At 60.3% G+C, this 15,042-nt stretch overlaps 1 protein-coding gene across 4 annotated transcripts in view; it reads left to right on the top strand.

Moving 5' to 3' along the window:
- Positions 1-1,475: 1,475 nt before the first annotated feature.
- Positions 1,476-15,042, top strand: part of GSE1 (Gse1 coiled-coil protein) — a 408,420-nt gene continuing 394,853 nt past the window's right edge. For 2 of the 4 annotated variants that reach the window (XM_045772840.2, XM_045772842.2), the window contains exon 1: positions 1,476-3,941. In XM_045772840.2, coding sequence (XP_045628796.2) covers positions 1,692-3,941 — 2,250 coding nt within the window. In that variant the 5' untranslated portion in view covers positions 1,476-1,691. The remainder of the gene's footprint in view (positions 3,942-15,042) is intronic. The other 2 variants (XM_045772843.2, XM_045772839.2) reach the window with 1 other exon arrangement.

The following is a 15,042-nucleotide window of genomic DNA, read 5'->3' as shown; positions in this document are numbered from 1 at the left end:
TCCGTTTATTTATAATGCATGGCCCTCCTCCATGCCCAGGGGAAGCCTAGTTTTATTTACATGTCAATGCCCCAGAGGGCAGAGGGGCCCACCTGGCACCTTTGTCCCCAGGCTCACTCTGGGTTCCAGCTGGCAGGCTTAATAGCTAGCTGTCAATTGCTCACAAGTCAGACTCACAGACTTTTGAAGTTGGAAGAGGTGGTCTTTCACAGATGGGAAATGGAGGCTCAGAAAGGTCTGGATTTGCACAAGGCCTCCCAGCCTGAGCCAGAGCAGTGGGGAGGACTGAGGGGTCCTGGCCATGTCCCCTGCCATGGACAGTTTCCATCAGCAGATGGGTGACATGGGCCAGGTGTCTGCCTAGTGAGCGGCTTGAGAGCAGAGGCTTTTGGAGTCCACTGCCTGGGTGCCTGGAGCTGAATCCCAGCCCATGACACCTGAAAAGAAACTTGACCCTCAGTGGCTTTTCTTTCTCATCTGTAAAATGGGCTGATCACAGCACTTGACCCAGAGTTCCTGGGAGCAGGAACTGAGCTGATGTATATAAAGTGCTTAGAATAGCAGTTGGCACAGTTCACCCTCTGCCCGAGCTCCTATTTATTAAGAGGAAGAAAGGGACCAGAGTTGTGGAGTCACTTGCTCTGGAACACACAGCCCTGACACACAGGGGACCCTTCCTGTGCTGCTGGTGAGAGCGCGGTGGCCCCCCCGGCCAGCGGTGGGGAAAGGCGTGGAAGGTTGAGGATTCCTCTCCCCCTGATGGTGCCTTCTCTGACGCATTCCAGGAGACAGAGGACAGCTCCTCTTCCATCTGTCTCCAAAATTAGCACACGGGGCCCTGAAAGGTGCCCCAACCCAGGGCTGCGCAGGGCTGTAAATGACCCTCACGTGCTCCCTCCTTTCAAACGAGGAGGAGGCTGGGGAGCCCCAGCCGAATGAGCAGGGCGCTGCCCCTCCCGAGAGTCCCTCCGGGGATCCTCGGTCTCTCTCTCTCTCTCTCTCTCTCCCCCCCTCAGTCTCTCTCTCGGGCGCCGGCCGCGTCCTCATTGGGCTCCCCCCGCGTCCTGCTTGCCCTTTACTTAAAGAGCAGCTCCAGCCGCTGATGGGTTTCCGCGGGTCCCCGAGGAGACCCTTCAGACGGCCCGAGCCGGGCGCGCTGGAGAGAGCCCCTAATTGGGGCCATGAATCACAGCGCGCGGCTCCCGGCTGGACACAAAATAGATAGGAGCAGGCGAGCCATTGTGCGCAGTTCTGGCCGCGGGGGAGGGAGGGCCGAGGGGGCGGGGCGCCGGGCGCCGGGCGGGAGCGCGAGGGAGGGATTCCCCGCCCGCCGCGCGCCCGCCCTCCGCCCCCTCCCCCGCCTCCCTCCGCGCCGCCCGCCGCCCCGCCCCCCTCCTCCCCAATTAAATGACCCCACGCTTTGGCAGGCGCCGGAGCTCGCACATGCGGCCGCCGCTCCAGCCGCCCGGGGCCCGCCGCCGCCGCCGCTGCGTTCCGGGCGCGCTCGCCGCGGCGCCGCCGGGGGCTCGGCAGGCCGGGGGGGCGCCCCTGAGAGCGGCCGTGCGCCCGCGCCCGCGCCGGCCGCCCGCCGCCAAACTTCGCGGCGCGCTCATGCCCCAAGTTGGGCGCGGCGGCGGCGGCGGGCGCTGAGGGCGGCCCGGGTCGCGGGGCCGGGCGGACGCGGCGCGGCCATGAGCGGGCGGCCGGCGCCGCTCTCCCGCAAGCAGCGGCTCATGGCAGCCGTGGGCGAGCGGGCGGCGGCGGCGGGCGGCGGCGGGGGCGGCGCGCCGCTCTCCTGCTTCATCTGCGGCGGCGGCATCGGACGCGGCAAGGAGCTGAAGCTGCAGGTGAAGCAGCCGGCGGCGGCGGCGGGCGCGGGGGCCGCGGCGCAGCCCTTCTTCCCGTTCCTGCAGCAGCAGGAGCCGGCGCCCGGCGCGCGCGAGCTGTGCCCGGCCGACGGCTGCGTGCTGGTGTGCGCCGTGTGCCGCTGCTTCCTGGGCGAGCAGTGGGCCGCGTTCGAGCGCGCCCGCACGCCGGTGGACAAGCGCATGTACTGGCTCAAGCGGCCGCACCAGTGCGACGCGGGCGCGGGCGGACGCCGCGGGGCCGCCGGGGCCCCCCGCGAGTGGAACGTCGCCTACGCGCTGGGCGGCGCGGCGGGCGATGAGACGCGGGACTCGGAGCTGTCGGAGCTGTCGGACACCGACCCCCTCTCTGAGACCGAGCCGGCCGCGCGCGACGCCGCCAGTCCCCGCCAGGACGGGGCGCCGGTGGCGCGGGGCCCCCCGGGGCCCGGGCCTCGAGGAAGCCGCTGCCAGGAGTGGAGCACGGCGCCGGGACCCCCTCTGGGACAGGGCGACGTGGAGGAGGAGGGGGCCCCCTCGAAGCAGCGCGGGGACGGTGAGTCCAAGACCGGCGTTAGGCGCAGACGGAAGGCCGCGGGGAGGCACTGTGTCCCCGAGGCCAGGGCCAGCGTCTTGAGGGGCATTCAGGATCCTTGGCAAGGCCCTCCAGTCCAAGTGGCCTCCGCGGACGGCATGAAAGGAGTCCCTTCGGGCAGGGCCGCCAAGACTCCTGAGAGCAGGCCGCTGGGGGAGACCCGCGGGAGCTACTGCATGTCCGAGGACAGTGACATCAACATCACCAGTGAGGAAGAGGACCGCAAGGAACAGCCTCTCCTCGGCCTCAAAGAGAAGGAGCGCGCTGGCGGTGTCCCCTGGGCTTCCCTGGAGAGCAGGGCTGCGCCACCAGAGGGCCTTTGCTGCTACATTTGTGGGTCGGCTCTGGCCCCGTCCTCGCAGCACCAGATCCACGTGCAGAAGCAGGAAAAGCTGGCTCAGGCCCCCTTCTTCCCCTTCTTGTGGCTGCACAGCCCCCCTCCAGGGGCGCAGCCCATCAGCGAGGGCGGCAGCACCCTGGTGTGCCCCTGCTGCTTCTCCTCGCTCATGCAACAGTGGCAGAGCTTCGAGCTGGCCAACGTGCCCGTCCTACAGCGGCTGTACGTGGTGCCCCTGAACAGCCATGCCCCTGGCATGGCCTCCAAGGGCAGGAGGCTCCCCAGGGAAGAGGGCCCCCGTGCTGGGGCCCTGCCAGAGGCCTGCTACCTCTGCGGGGAGGACTGTACCCAGGATGCCCGGGCAGTGACCTCCAGGATCCTCAATGGCAGTGCCAGGGCCTCCATGCATTTCCCCTTCCTCAGCCTCCTGCCCTGTCCCCCCAACGCCCGGGGCCCCAACAAGCGCTGTGAAGTCCGAAGCTGCCCCAAGTGCTTCAGCGTCCTGGAGGACGTCTGGGCCCTGTACCGGGCCTGCCAGAACGAGGAGCTTATCACCTCCGTGCAGGGCTTCCTGGGCAGGTATCACCAGGCTTTCTCAGCCTCAGACCCTGCTCTCTCCGAGCCGCCGGCACCGGCCCAGGGCAGCCCGGTGTCTGTCTGCTACATCTGTGGGGCTGAGCTGGGCCCTGGGAAGGAGTTCCAGCTCAACGTGAACCCCTCCAGCCGCCTGGGGGAGAAAGAGCCCTTCTTTCCGTTCCTCACTGTTTACCCGCCTGCCCCACGTGCCAGGCCTGCTGACTCCACCGGCCTGGTGGCCACCTGCATACTCTGTTACCATGACCTGCTGGGCCAGTGGCTGCAGCACGAGGCCCGCAGCGCCCACCACACCGTCAGCCCCTGGTCTCGGCAGTACCAAGTGGAGACATTCGTGTGCTTCTTTTGCCAGCAGGAGAAGAAGCGGTGTCTTGGGCTGAAGGCCGTGCGGGTGGCCCGGCTACCCTTGTTTCTCTACACCCTCCGAGCCAGCCACAGCCTGCTGGTGGACGATGGGCGGCAGCTGATCATCGGCGCCTGTGTGGAGTGTGGGACCCTCGTGTGTGCTGGCCCAGGGCTCGCCCGCCAGGGTCCCGTGGGTTGGAGCTCCCCAGTGGCAGCGGCGATGAAGGTAAGTGGCGGTTTTCCCTTCAGCCTCTGTGATTCAAGCAGGGAAGGAAGACCTGTTATTTTCTGTTCCTCTGCTGGGGAGGAGGTTGTGCTGATTCTTTGCGATCCGTTCCAGTAGGAGGTGCCCTCCCGGGGTCACCGGGCTGACACGTGGGGAGTGCGTGGGCCTGGCTGAGCTGGGAGGCACGTGGAGTTGAGGGGACCAGGAGTGGTCTTGTGGAAGAATAGGGCACTGCTGAAAACAGCAGGCTTGGGCCTGAACTTGAGTGTGTTTGCAGCGGAGTCCGTCAAACAGAGGAAGTTCGGGGCATGTCTGTCATCCGCCTGATAACATTGGTAATTAGTCCAGCCGTGCAGGTCACCGGGAGGTCCCTGCGCTTACCCGGTTGGAAAGGCAGCAGAGGCGGCGGTTCCCCTCCACTCTGGAGCGCTGGCCCTGCTTAGCTCCTGCAGCTTTCCACCCGAGTTCACACTTTTCCTTTGAGACTCTCTAGTTGCTTCACAGCAGATGGAAACAGATTTTCAGACGTGGGGGTTTGGGACCCGGGGGACAGTGGCCTAAACAGACTTTCCCCCTGGTGGGAAGAGAGTCTTTCTTCTCTGCAAGTCAGCTGTGCAGGAGGAGGGCGGAGGGGGTGGTGGGGCTGGCGTTCGCCCCGTTTATAAGGCGCCTGCCTTCACGCTGCCTGCCCAGGAGGAGCCAGACTGGGGCTCAGTTAATTTTGGATCTGGCTTTGCAAAGGCCAAAGCAGGGCCTGCCCCCAGTGGGTCTGGGGAAGTAGGTGTTTGTGAGTTGGGATCACCGTGATGGCCGTGGGGGGCCGCGAATCCTAACCTCTGCTAGAAGCACTTAGACCGGTTTGTTTTAATCAGGGGCTTGTAGTGGGAGCCTCTGGCGAGGGGCCGGCAGAGGGCCCTGTGGATGGGGAAGAGAGGCTCCAACTTGTTCAGGAATGATTGTTCAATCCGTTTGAGAGCCTCCTGGTCCTGCCTCCCACTTACATGTGCGCGTGTGCGCTTGCGCGCTTGCAGGGCTTCTTGGGTCATGGTTCATTGACGGTGGTTGCATCTGTAAAGTGGATGCATCCTCCCAGTGCCCTCCAGTACTTGCCCTGGGCCTTCATGCTCTGCCTAGGCTTCCCTCTCTGCCAATGTCCCTTTCAGACCGCAGAGACGTAACTGGGGGCTTTGGTGGGCCTCTCACGCTAAACGGATGCACGGATCGCTCCCCCCGCAGATGCTGAACTTCTCATTGGCCGCCTGTGGCAGTCTAGCCTGTGGATTTGCTCCTGGGTATCTGAAGAAGCCCAGCTTCTGGAAAGGCTGGAGCTGGGAGGTGAGCCTGGCTTTGGAGCAGAACAGACCTGGCTTGCCCTGTCTCTTGGTCACTGAGCACCTGCATGGACGTGTCTTACCCTCCCTGTGCTCGTCCTGTTGGCTGGGGAGTGAAGATAGGGATCGCCTGCCCCTGGAGGGCCAAGTATGCGAACAGATTGAGCATGTAGTCAAGTGCCCGGCACATGGTGGGACCCTCCCATCCACCCCATGTGTTGGGCAGGGTTTTCTGGGATACAGGTCAATCGTCTGCGGAGCTCTCCATCTGCAGGATGGTTGTGGATCTCAGGCTTGGGGATGGTGGCACACAGAGGCGTCAGAGCGCTTCCTCTTAGGTTTGCCAGAGTGCTTTTCTGCAGAACATCCACTCTGGGGTGAGTTTTCCTGTGTTGATTTGCTCACTCATCAGGAGTTGATGAGATGCCAAGTGTGGGCCTCACGGGTAGGAACTGGAGGAAACCGTCCAGCTGGGAAGGTGGCAGTGGAGGGTAGCCCCGTGGGGATGGAAACGCAAGCTGGTGTCTGCCCAGAAGGGGTCAGCATGAGTTTGGGAAGGCTGACTGGCTTTCTCACTTTTGTATCATTTCTAAAGCAAGTTATTTCGTTTGCTGCTTTGAGGCCTTATTATTCCCATTTTTCGTTTGAGTAAATTGACTCAGAGAAGTCAAGACAGCGTTGGTGACTATCACACAGCCGGTAGATGTGGCTGAGGTGGGTCTTCAACCCAGGTCTTCCCACCCCTGAGCCCCACTCCATCCATCCCCTGTTGGAGGTGTAGCCTTGGAAGATGGGTAGGATGCGGTGGGGGGCGGCTCAGGGGTGGGGGGTCCAGCAGGAGAGGCCCGAAGGCTGGTGGGGAGATGGGAGAGCCAGTGGGGATGAAGGGGACTGAGGCTGCAGTGAACTGGAGGCCTTGGAGTCAGGCACAGGAGGCAGTTTTGAAGTCAGAGGCACAGGGGAGAGATAAAAAGTCCTTGAAAGAAGGCTTGGAACGCGCGGGGAAGAGATCCACCCAGGGCTGGGCCGTGGCAGTGATCCAGGTGGGTGGTGAGGCCATGGGCCTGGGGCAGGGGAGGGCAGCAGTGTGGCTCCCAGGCTCCAACAGCCAGAGGGCGGGAGGAGCATCAGCTTCTGCCTGGAGGAGAGCCTGACTGATGATCAGTAGAAAGCCGGAAATGCAGCCTCCTGCCCTTCCTTCCTCCCTCCCATTCATTTAACAAATGTTTATGGAGCGCCTACTCTGAGCCAGGCACTGTTCCAGATGCTGGGGATCTGGTGGCAAGTGCAGCGCCTTCAGTGTCAGGGGGAAGGGCATGGCGGCAGCAGCAGAGAACACGACTTCCCACAGAGCCGTAAACAGAGCAGGACAACCCCGGCGCCAGGGTGGGCACGAGGGGCGAGCTAGTGCTGGCCTCGGCGGCTGGAGACAAAGCAGGGACTCCCTGCCGGGGCCAGCTCTGGAGTCCCGCCTGTCTCTGGTGTGTGGTTTGAGGATTCAGGGGGAGTGGCTTAGGGGCATTGGAAGGTAGCCACCGGGAAACCACTGAGCCGGAACGGCATGTTCTGGAACCTCATCTCTACCGCCTGCTGTGATGCCTCAGTTGTTCCCTGGTACACGTTCATTCATTAGTGAATCAGCCTTAAACACCAGGAAAGAACACGGAGAAAGGGAGCAAGAGAGAAAGGGAGACAGGAAGGTGTCATCGACACCCTCTGTTCGGATCGTGTTTGTGGCTTTTCTCTCCAGCCAGACTTCTTGCTTCCTGGAGGGCGCCCTGTACCGTACAGAGTCCCCAGATCTCCGAGCCCGCGTCTGGCAGTGTTGGGGCTGGGCGGGGCAGGCTGCAGCCCACCCTCGCGGGGGCCCGGCACCCCTTCCCTGAGGAGGAACACCAGCACGCGGGCATCTCCGTGAAGCCGCAGAAGAGACCCTGGGTCGGCCTTCACCCAAACCTGGCTGCGTGACCTTGGGTAAGACTTACCCTTCTCGCTGCACCTGAGAGGTGGAGATGATCTTTCCTCTGGAAGGTCTGCAGTGGGAGTGGCTGGTGCGAGGTAGGAACTCAGGACACGTTCATTCAGTTCTCTCTCCCTGAGGTGCTGGTACCTGGGGGTTGTGTCTCTTGTTGGCACTCAGCTCCTATGCTGTTGCAGCCTCTGCTCGCCACCTTTCTGCTGGGGGAGGCTGGGTGGTTCCACCGTTCAGAGCTCGGGGGCACAGCAGGCCAGGCTGCCAGAGATGGCCTCTGGGGATATGGTAACAATGATGATGGCTTTACAGAATGCGCCCTGTGTTCAGACCGTGCCACTTGCGTCCCTTTTATCACTCATATTGGATCCTCACAGCGCCCTGTGCAGGGAGGTGAGCATCTCCATTTCTTAGAGGAAAAGCAAATCCAGAGAGGGCAAGCGATTTGCCCAAGGTCGCGCAGATAGTATCAGCAGGAACGGCATTGGACTCCAGAGTCGGACTCTGGCATCTGGGCTCCAACCTCTGCTGTCTCTTGCCTTTCTGTCCCCTCTGGGGCACCCGCCGTGACAGTAGCAGTGCCCTGGAGGGGAGATGGTCCTAATTTCCCTGCACATGCCTCCCCCGCCCCTGGAGCAGCTGAGAGGCGGGAGTTAGCTTCCACGGGCCAGAGGCCCGGGAAAGCCCCCACCGGCGGGCTCCGCTATCCTGTCCCCCTCCCCCCAGTTCTCTGCCCTGCTGATAAGTGCCACCCTTTGTCTCTGTTCCCCCGGCATCGTGCTGGTGTTAAGATGTCGGCCGGGACCTCCTGCTGCGGGTCGTCCCCAATAGCTCTGCTGCGTGATCGATGGGCTTTCCTTGTGTGCCAGTTGGCGGGCAGACTGTCCTGCCCTCTTCCAGGGATCCGTCCGGGGAACGTTCTGGGTAATGGAGCGTGCAGCTGTTTACCTAACCACACCCCGGCCCCTCACTGCGGGGACACTGGGCCTAGCCCCTGGAGCGTGGCCTCCGAGCCCGGAACAGGTGCTGCTGCTGAGGCCCCTTTCTTTTCTCCACGCTGACATCTGAGGCCTGCAGAGAGCGTCTGTCATCACTCGCCTGTCAGGGCCGGTCCGCACATCTGTTTCCCGTGTTTCCCAGCTCTCTGCGCCCACACGGCTCCCTGCTTTTTAGGGAGGGCCTGGCAGCCCTCCTCCCTGGGGCCAGGCTCATGAGACACCTAAACGAGGCGAATGGAGGGGGGATCCTTCTGGAAGGTGCTAGAGGGGGCTGCCTGGCCGGGCCGACACCGTCACCCTCTCCCTGGCAGCACATGGGAAGTGGCCGGGCTTTGGGTGTTTCTCATGCTCCCACCACCTCCTCTAAGGGGGGGCCCGGGGTTTTCTTGGTGGGTTGGGAGCCATCTGCTCAGAGGAGTAAGCTCTCCAGACATGCCTTGTCCTAAACCTGGAGACGATTGGGGACACCTGGGAAAGAGGAAGTGGAGACAGAAGTTCTCCAAAACTCAGCCTTCCCTGGGAGCAGGGAGGGGCAGGGCGGTAGGGAGGCCATCTCTGGCAAAGTCCAGAGTCCTCCAAGCTTCCTGGCTCCTTCTCTGCGTAGATCTCTTGGGATCTCACCCTTTGAAAGTTAACTCCATGCGACTGTCTTTGGAGGGTTTGTAGGCTGTGGGCAGGCTTGCCCCACTGGCACAGTCTCTGGGCTGGGGAAGCACCCACATCTGGAGTGTGGGTTCCTCTTCGGCCCTGGATCCACAGCCTGGTTGGGGCGGTGGAAAGGGGTGATACTTCGGCCCTCTAGGAAGAGTACCTGGGAACGTGGCTTCCGATGGCCATGTAGCCCCAGGTGGGACATTCATGGGGGCCATTGTGAAGGAGCTTCTATTCACCATGTGACCTTCGTGGAGTTTCCCCATCTGTCAAAATGAAAGGTCTGGTCTTCGGGGGTCACAGGCGGCTTGCATTCCTCATGTGAGGTCTGACCGGCGTCTGGCACTGTTGAGGATGCTGAGCCTGTGTCCGGACTTGCTGGTAAATATCCAGTAATTGAGGGGTGCCCGGGTGGCTCAGATGGTTAAGCGCCTGCCTTCGGCTCAGGTCATGATCTCCAGGTCCTGGGATCGAGTCCCATGTTGGGCTCCCAGCTCAGCAGGGAGTCTGCTTCTCCCTCTCACTCTGCCTCTCCCCCTGCTTGTGCTCTCTCTGTCTCTCTCTCTCTCAAATGAATAGGTAGACTCTTAAAAAAATAAATAAGTAAATAAAATGTCCAGTAATTGACTGGCTGTCTCTTCTGTGGGGTTGGGAAGGAGAAGGTGCCTTCCTGGAATCTAGGTTTCCTTTATTTTCCTTTCTTCCAGCTGTATTGAGATACAGTTGACACAGAACATTGCATGAGTTTAAGATACAACATGTTGGTTTGATACATATATCTGTTAAAAATGATCACCACAATCTCACCACATTGTTACTTTTTCTGTGTTGTGGGGAGAACATTTAAGATCTACTCCCTTAGCCGCATTCTGGAAGGTATCAGAAGCTGCAGTGACCAGCTGTGCGTTAGTTCCCCAGACATGTGTATCTTGTCCCTGAAAATTTACACCTTTGTCCAGTATCTCCCCCTTTCATGGGGTCTAGGTTTTAAATTCAGACTGTGTTGTGGGGCCCCCCAAACACCATGGTATTCTGTCCCATGTTAGGGGCAGAAAAACTTCATGGATCACATTTTTGGGGGCCACACTAGACCAGGAGGACCAAGCCCCCAACCTAATGCCACTTTATGCTGGCTTATTTTTTCAGTAATATGAGCTAATTAGATGTATAGGTTTTGAAAGAAATTCTGGCAGTCCTGCCTCTTGTCTCTGCTCATGCTTCTACCCTTGTCCAGGGCTGCCCTGGAGAAACACACCTGGAGAACCACACATTCTACCCGTGAGATCAACAAATGTTTGAATGCTGACAGTGTGGAATCAGGCAGGCCCTGCCCTTGGGTGCTCATGTTGGGGGTCGGGGGGTTCTGGTCATGATTGTGCAGTGTGTTGAGTTCTGTGCTGGGGTCTGCTGGGACCTCACAGGAGGGTGGGAAACTGGTATGTTCAGGGAAGGCTTCCTGGAGGAGGTGACATCTAAGCTGAGTCCTGAAGGCTGGAAAGGACTCAGCCAGGTTCGCGTAGGAATCATGTGCTCCTGGAGGGGAGAGTATGTGCAAAGGCCTAAATGTGGGGAGTGGGATTTGCTGGAGAATCTTAAGTAGGTTTTTCAAGTGGGAGGTGATGCTGTGGGAGTGGTTGGCAGTGACCGGATATGGTTTGAATCAACGTGAATTTTATAATATCAGTGACTGGGCCCTACCCCAACCTATTAAATCAGAATCTCTGAGGCGTGACTCTGGTGGCCCTGGTATTTTAAAGCTTCTAGAAGATTCCAGCACTGGGGTAAGAACTGCTGATGGAAGGCATTGCAAGCATAACCCAGGAGTTTGGGACTTTCACCTTGAAAGCTGTGATGGTCACTAAAAGGATTCTATTCCTCCGTTCCGTCAATCTTTACTAAGTACTTAGTGTGTCCCATGCACCGTTCTGGGCATCAGGATCCAGCCGTGAGTAAACCAGATTGGGCGCCGGGAAGGGCTGGAACAGTGGTCAAGGAGTGGCCCAGGAGAGGTGAGCGGGCTGGGGGCTGTCCCCTGAGCAAGGAGGACAGTCTGGGCAGGGGCCTGAGGTGGGACCTCTGGACAGCGAGGACGCTGGGGTGCCTGAGGGCAGGGAGGGGCCAGTCAGGCAGGCCTCTTGCACTGACCTTGAAAAGACATTGTTTTTGTTTGATGTGTTTTTCAATGGAGATATCATTCACACACCATAAAATTCACCCTTTTAAAGTGGCTGATTCGTGACATTTAGCACATTTGCAGAGTTGTGCACCCACCAGCACTGTCGTCTACTCCGGAGCATTTCCATCACCTTCAAAAGAAGCCGCACGGCTGGAGCAGTGACCCTGCATCCCCCAGCCCCAGCAACTGCGCATTTCCTTTCTGGCTCTTTGCATATACCGAGTTGATGCACGCGGTCTCTGTGTGACTCCGTTCACCCAGCGTGTTTCTGAGGGCTGCACCCCCCCACAGCAGGTGTCTGCACGGCACGCGTGTTTCGTGCTGAGTAGCATCCCCGTGTGCAGAGAGACCACAGTTCGCTTATCCCAGCCGCAGCTGACAGACATCCTGGTTGCTTCCACCTTTGGCTCCAGCGAATGCGGCCACATGAGGCTGCCGTGACCATCTGCAGACGGGTTCTCGTGTGGATACCTGTTTGCGTTTCTTGCGGGTAGACACCCCGGAGCGGAATTGCGGGGTCACCTGGCAACTCTGTTTAACCCTTTGAGTTCCGCTTTCCCCCTGGGGTTTTAAGGACACGGTAGGACTTAGGTCGTTCCGTCAGCTCACTGACCAAAGCCGCATGTGCCATCCTAGGTCTCCCGATGGTGTTGGGAGATGGGAGTCAGTCTTCTCTCTGGGAGAAGGGGAGTTGTGTTAAGAATTGGGAAGGGGTTGCCCTTGCTCTCGGGGCTTTTGACTAGCTCCACCTCCAGCCCAGGAAACCAGAAGCACCAGATTCTGGTGCCAGCACTCACAGTGGCCTCGAGTAAGACTCTCCCCTGTCTGGGTCTCAGTTTTCCATCTGTAAAATGGGAGCAGACCGTGGACTAACGGCTGAGCCCCTTAGCGCCTGCACAGCTGCCTAGCTGTAGCCATCTCCTCTTTCTGGCCCCGTTGGCGGGAGCGGGATTGAGGGGGTGCGTGGAGAAGGCCCCCGACGGCGAGGTCTCCCTAGACTCTGAGTCCAGTGGGTCTCAGGTGCCCTGCCCCAGCACTGGCCACCCCAGCCATGGGCTGTCGCTCTCTGCTGCTGGCCGGTTTGGTGTGGAACCCTGTACGGAAACCCTGGTCGGTGATGCCAGCAGCCTCAAATGAAAAGCACAAAGGTCACCGTCAGAATTGGGCTCAAGTGAGCCGGGGTAGGCATGTGGGGACCCTGGACAGCAGCAGGCGTGTCTGGGGGCTACTGTTTCCACCCAGCGGGCTGTTGGGTGAGAGTGAAGAGGCGAGAGGAAGCAGGGGGTCCACGGAAGACTCCCTCAAACCTCAGGGCCCACGGAGGCCACGTCTGCCTGCCCACCAGTCAGTATCCTCTGTTGGGCAGAGCCAGTGGCAGGGAAGGGCACAGAGGTTCTGTCCTTCCACCTGGTCCTGGTGAAGACACAGTGAGGCCTAGAGAGAGGATGATGAGGACACTGAGGGTCCTAGCAGCATGCTGATAGCACTCACTCTGCCAGCTGTCGTCCTGTAGTGCCTCATGCAACCCACCACCTGTCTTATGAGGTAGGTTTTCCGATTTTATTAATGAGGCAATTGAGGCACAGAGAGGGGAAGTCTCTTGCCCGGAGTCACACAGCTGGCTGGGAAGTCTGGAGCTGGGATTGGAACCAGGCCGTCTGGCTCCAGCATCCAAACGCTTAACTGCTGCGCCACCCTCCCCAGGATGCCCCAGGGGAGCGTGGGATGCTGGGATGCTGCCACATGGGGGTAACGGTTGGTGGACCTGGTGTGTATGGTTCAGTGCTGGGAGACCTGAGGGCCCAGCAGATGGAAGGTCGCCACAGGTCAGGTTCGGCTCTGCCCTCTGGGTCCCGCTGACCCTCTTGGCTCCGTTTCCCGCAGCTGCCCACTGATGGGCCATCAGCCCAGGACCCCAGTAGGTCCTGTCACTGGCTCTTCTGCCACCAGCTAATTGGGCGACCTTGGCTAAGATGCCAGCCTCCTCCTCAGGCTGCCCCTTCCTCCCCTGACCACAGAGGGTGGTGTGAACTGGCCTGTGGGGAGGTGGCATGAGCCCCACCTTTCAGATGAAGAGGCCAAGGCTCATAAATCTGGGAGCTGGGGATCAAATTACTAGCAGTAAGTGGTGGAGCTGGGCCACCGGTGAGAACAGGGTGGTCTGGCTCCAGGGCCTGTCCCCGTCCCCCTGCCCGGGGTTAAGCGGCCCTTCCTGGAGATGGTGTGGGGGTGGCAGGGACCTGGCCTTCATCCAGCCCTGCCCTGCTTCAGCCACACAGGAGGCTGCCTGGACCAGCTTCCAGCAAGGGGCTCGGAGGAGGGGGTCAGAGCATTGACACACCGCGGCGGCATTTTATAGGCCGTCCCAGACCCGTAAACCCCATCTCCTGGCTTCCAGACGGGAGGGTTTGCAGACGGGGATTAACAGGCTTGTGTGGCTTCTGATGAGCCAGTGACACAGGAAGGTGGGAGGCAGGCGTGGGCATGGCAGGACCGGAGTGTGGGGGCACAGGGGGTCCCGGTGACCACAGCACAGGGGCCACTCTGAAACGAGGGAGGCTGGGAGGAGCCTTCAGGCATTGGAGGCTCAGACGGCCTGAGAGCCTGGCTTGCCATTGGCTGCAGCACCAGCTCCTTTAATCCGATTCCTTTGAGCGGCTGGATTTCTCCAGGCTTGCCCTCTTCCCTTCCAGAGGGCCTTTCTCACAGTCGTGTGCTGTTTTTTCTTTTGTGTGATTATGCGACATCCCGGGGCCGCTGGACAAGGGAGGCCTGGAGTGTTCAGAGCGGCTTTATGCTCCTTTCCTAGGGCTGCTTGCACCAAGTGCTGAGGGACTGCCAGCCGTGCAGAACGCAGCTTGGCCCTGGGAGCCACCCGGGAGGGACAGGCTGAAGTGAGCTGGGCGTCCCTGGGCCACCAGCCTTGCAGAATGCATCTCGGCCCTGGGAGCCACCCGGGAGGGACAGGGTGAAGTGGGCTGGGCGTCCCTGGGCCACCAGCCCTGCAGAAAGCAGCTCGGCCCCTGCCGCGGGCCCATTGCCTGGGTCTTGTTGCAGAGGAGAGGAGATGCGTTTCTGACGCACATTTTCCCTCTCGTGCAGGAGCTGAAGTTTTGCCAGCGGACCTGCACGTCCCTGGTTAGGCATGAAAACTGGCCACTGGCCTCTGTCCCTTCAACCCCACCATCCAGAGAAACCAGGCTCGGGGCTGGGGTACCAGAGTGTCAGACTGTCCCCCAGTGACCTCTTTCCCCACCTTCTTGTGCTCCGTGTGCGGATAGGAGGCTTGGTCGGTGGCCTGACTCTCCTTCTCTTCCTGAAGCTGCAGGAGCTTTTCTTGCCTTTTCAAAACTGGGTAGGGCGGTAGTGGGCCTGGTGTTGTGAGCTCTCATACTGCGTGATTGCTGATTGCTTCCGGTTAACGGGCAGACCCTGGCCCTGGCTTGCCGGTTACCTGTCACTTGTCAGGTGACTAGACGAATTGGACCTTTCTCTGGGGGTTTTAAGGACTGGCTTCAGGGCAGGTCCAAGGAAGGCGAGTGGAGGAGATGGGTGTCACTGGAGGCTGGCTGAATCAGGAGGCCAGCGGGTTGCTGGGGATGGCATGAGAGCCGGGTGGGGAGGGGTCCTTCTTCCTCTGACATTCCCCAGCCCCCTCCAGGTACACCCGCATCCCCCCGCCACCCCAGCACACTCACCTTCTCTCCCATGTGTTCCCAGACCCTCTCTCTTCCATCCCGTCCCCTCAGTGCACACACACTCTCACCCCGGCTCCCTGCCTGCCTCGCCCCCTCACGCGTGTATGTGCTTGTGGCCGTGTGCTCGCTCACTGCACCACGCTCTCTGGGGAAGGGTGTTAGTAGCTACTACAGTTTGGGTTTGTCTCTTCTCCCTTTTAACTTTGTGAGTTTTTATTACTCCATGAATTGGGGACCCTGCATGTTTATAATTGTTTTGTCTTTCTGATGGATTG

The sequence above is a fragment of the Ursus americanus genome, chromosome 21, assembly GCF_024610735.1.
Source record: "Ursus americanus isolate L20-20 chromosome 21, mUrsAme1.1.p, whole genome shotgun sequence".
In the NCBI taxonomy this organism is placed as follows: Eukaryota; Metazoa; Chordata; class Mammalia; order Carnivora; family Ursidae; genus Ursus; species Ursus americanus.
Note: the sequence above shows the minus strand (reverse complement) of the source record. Positions and strands in the feature narration are given on the sequence as shown.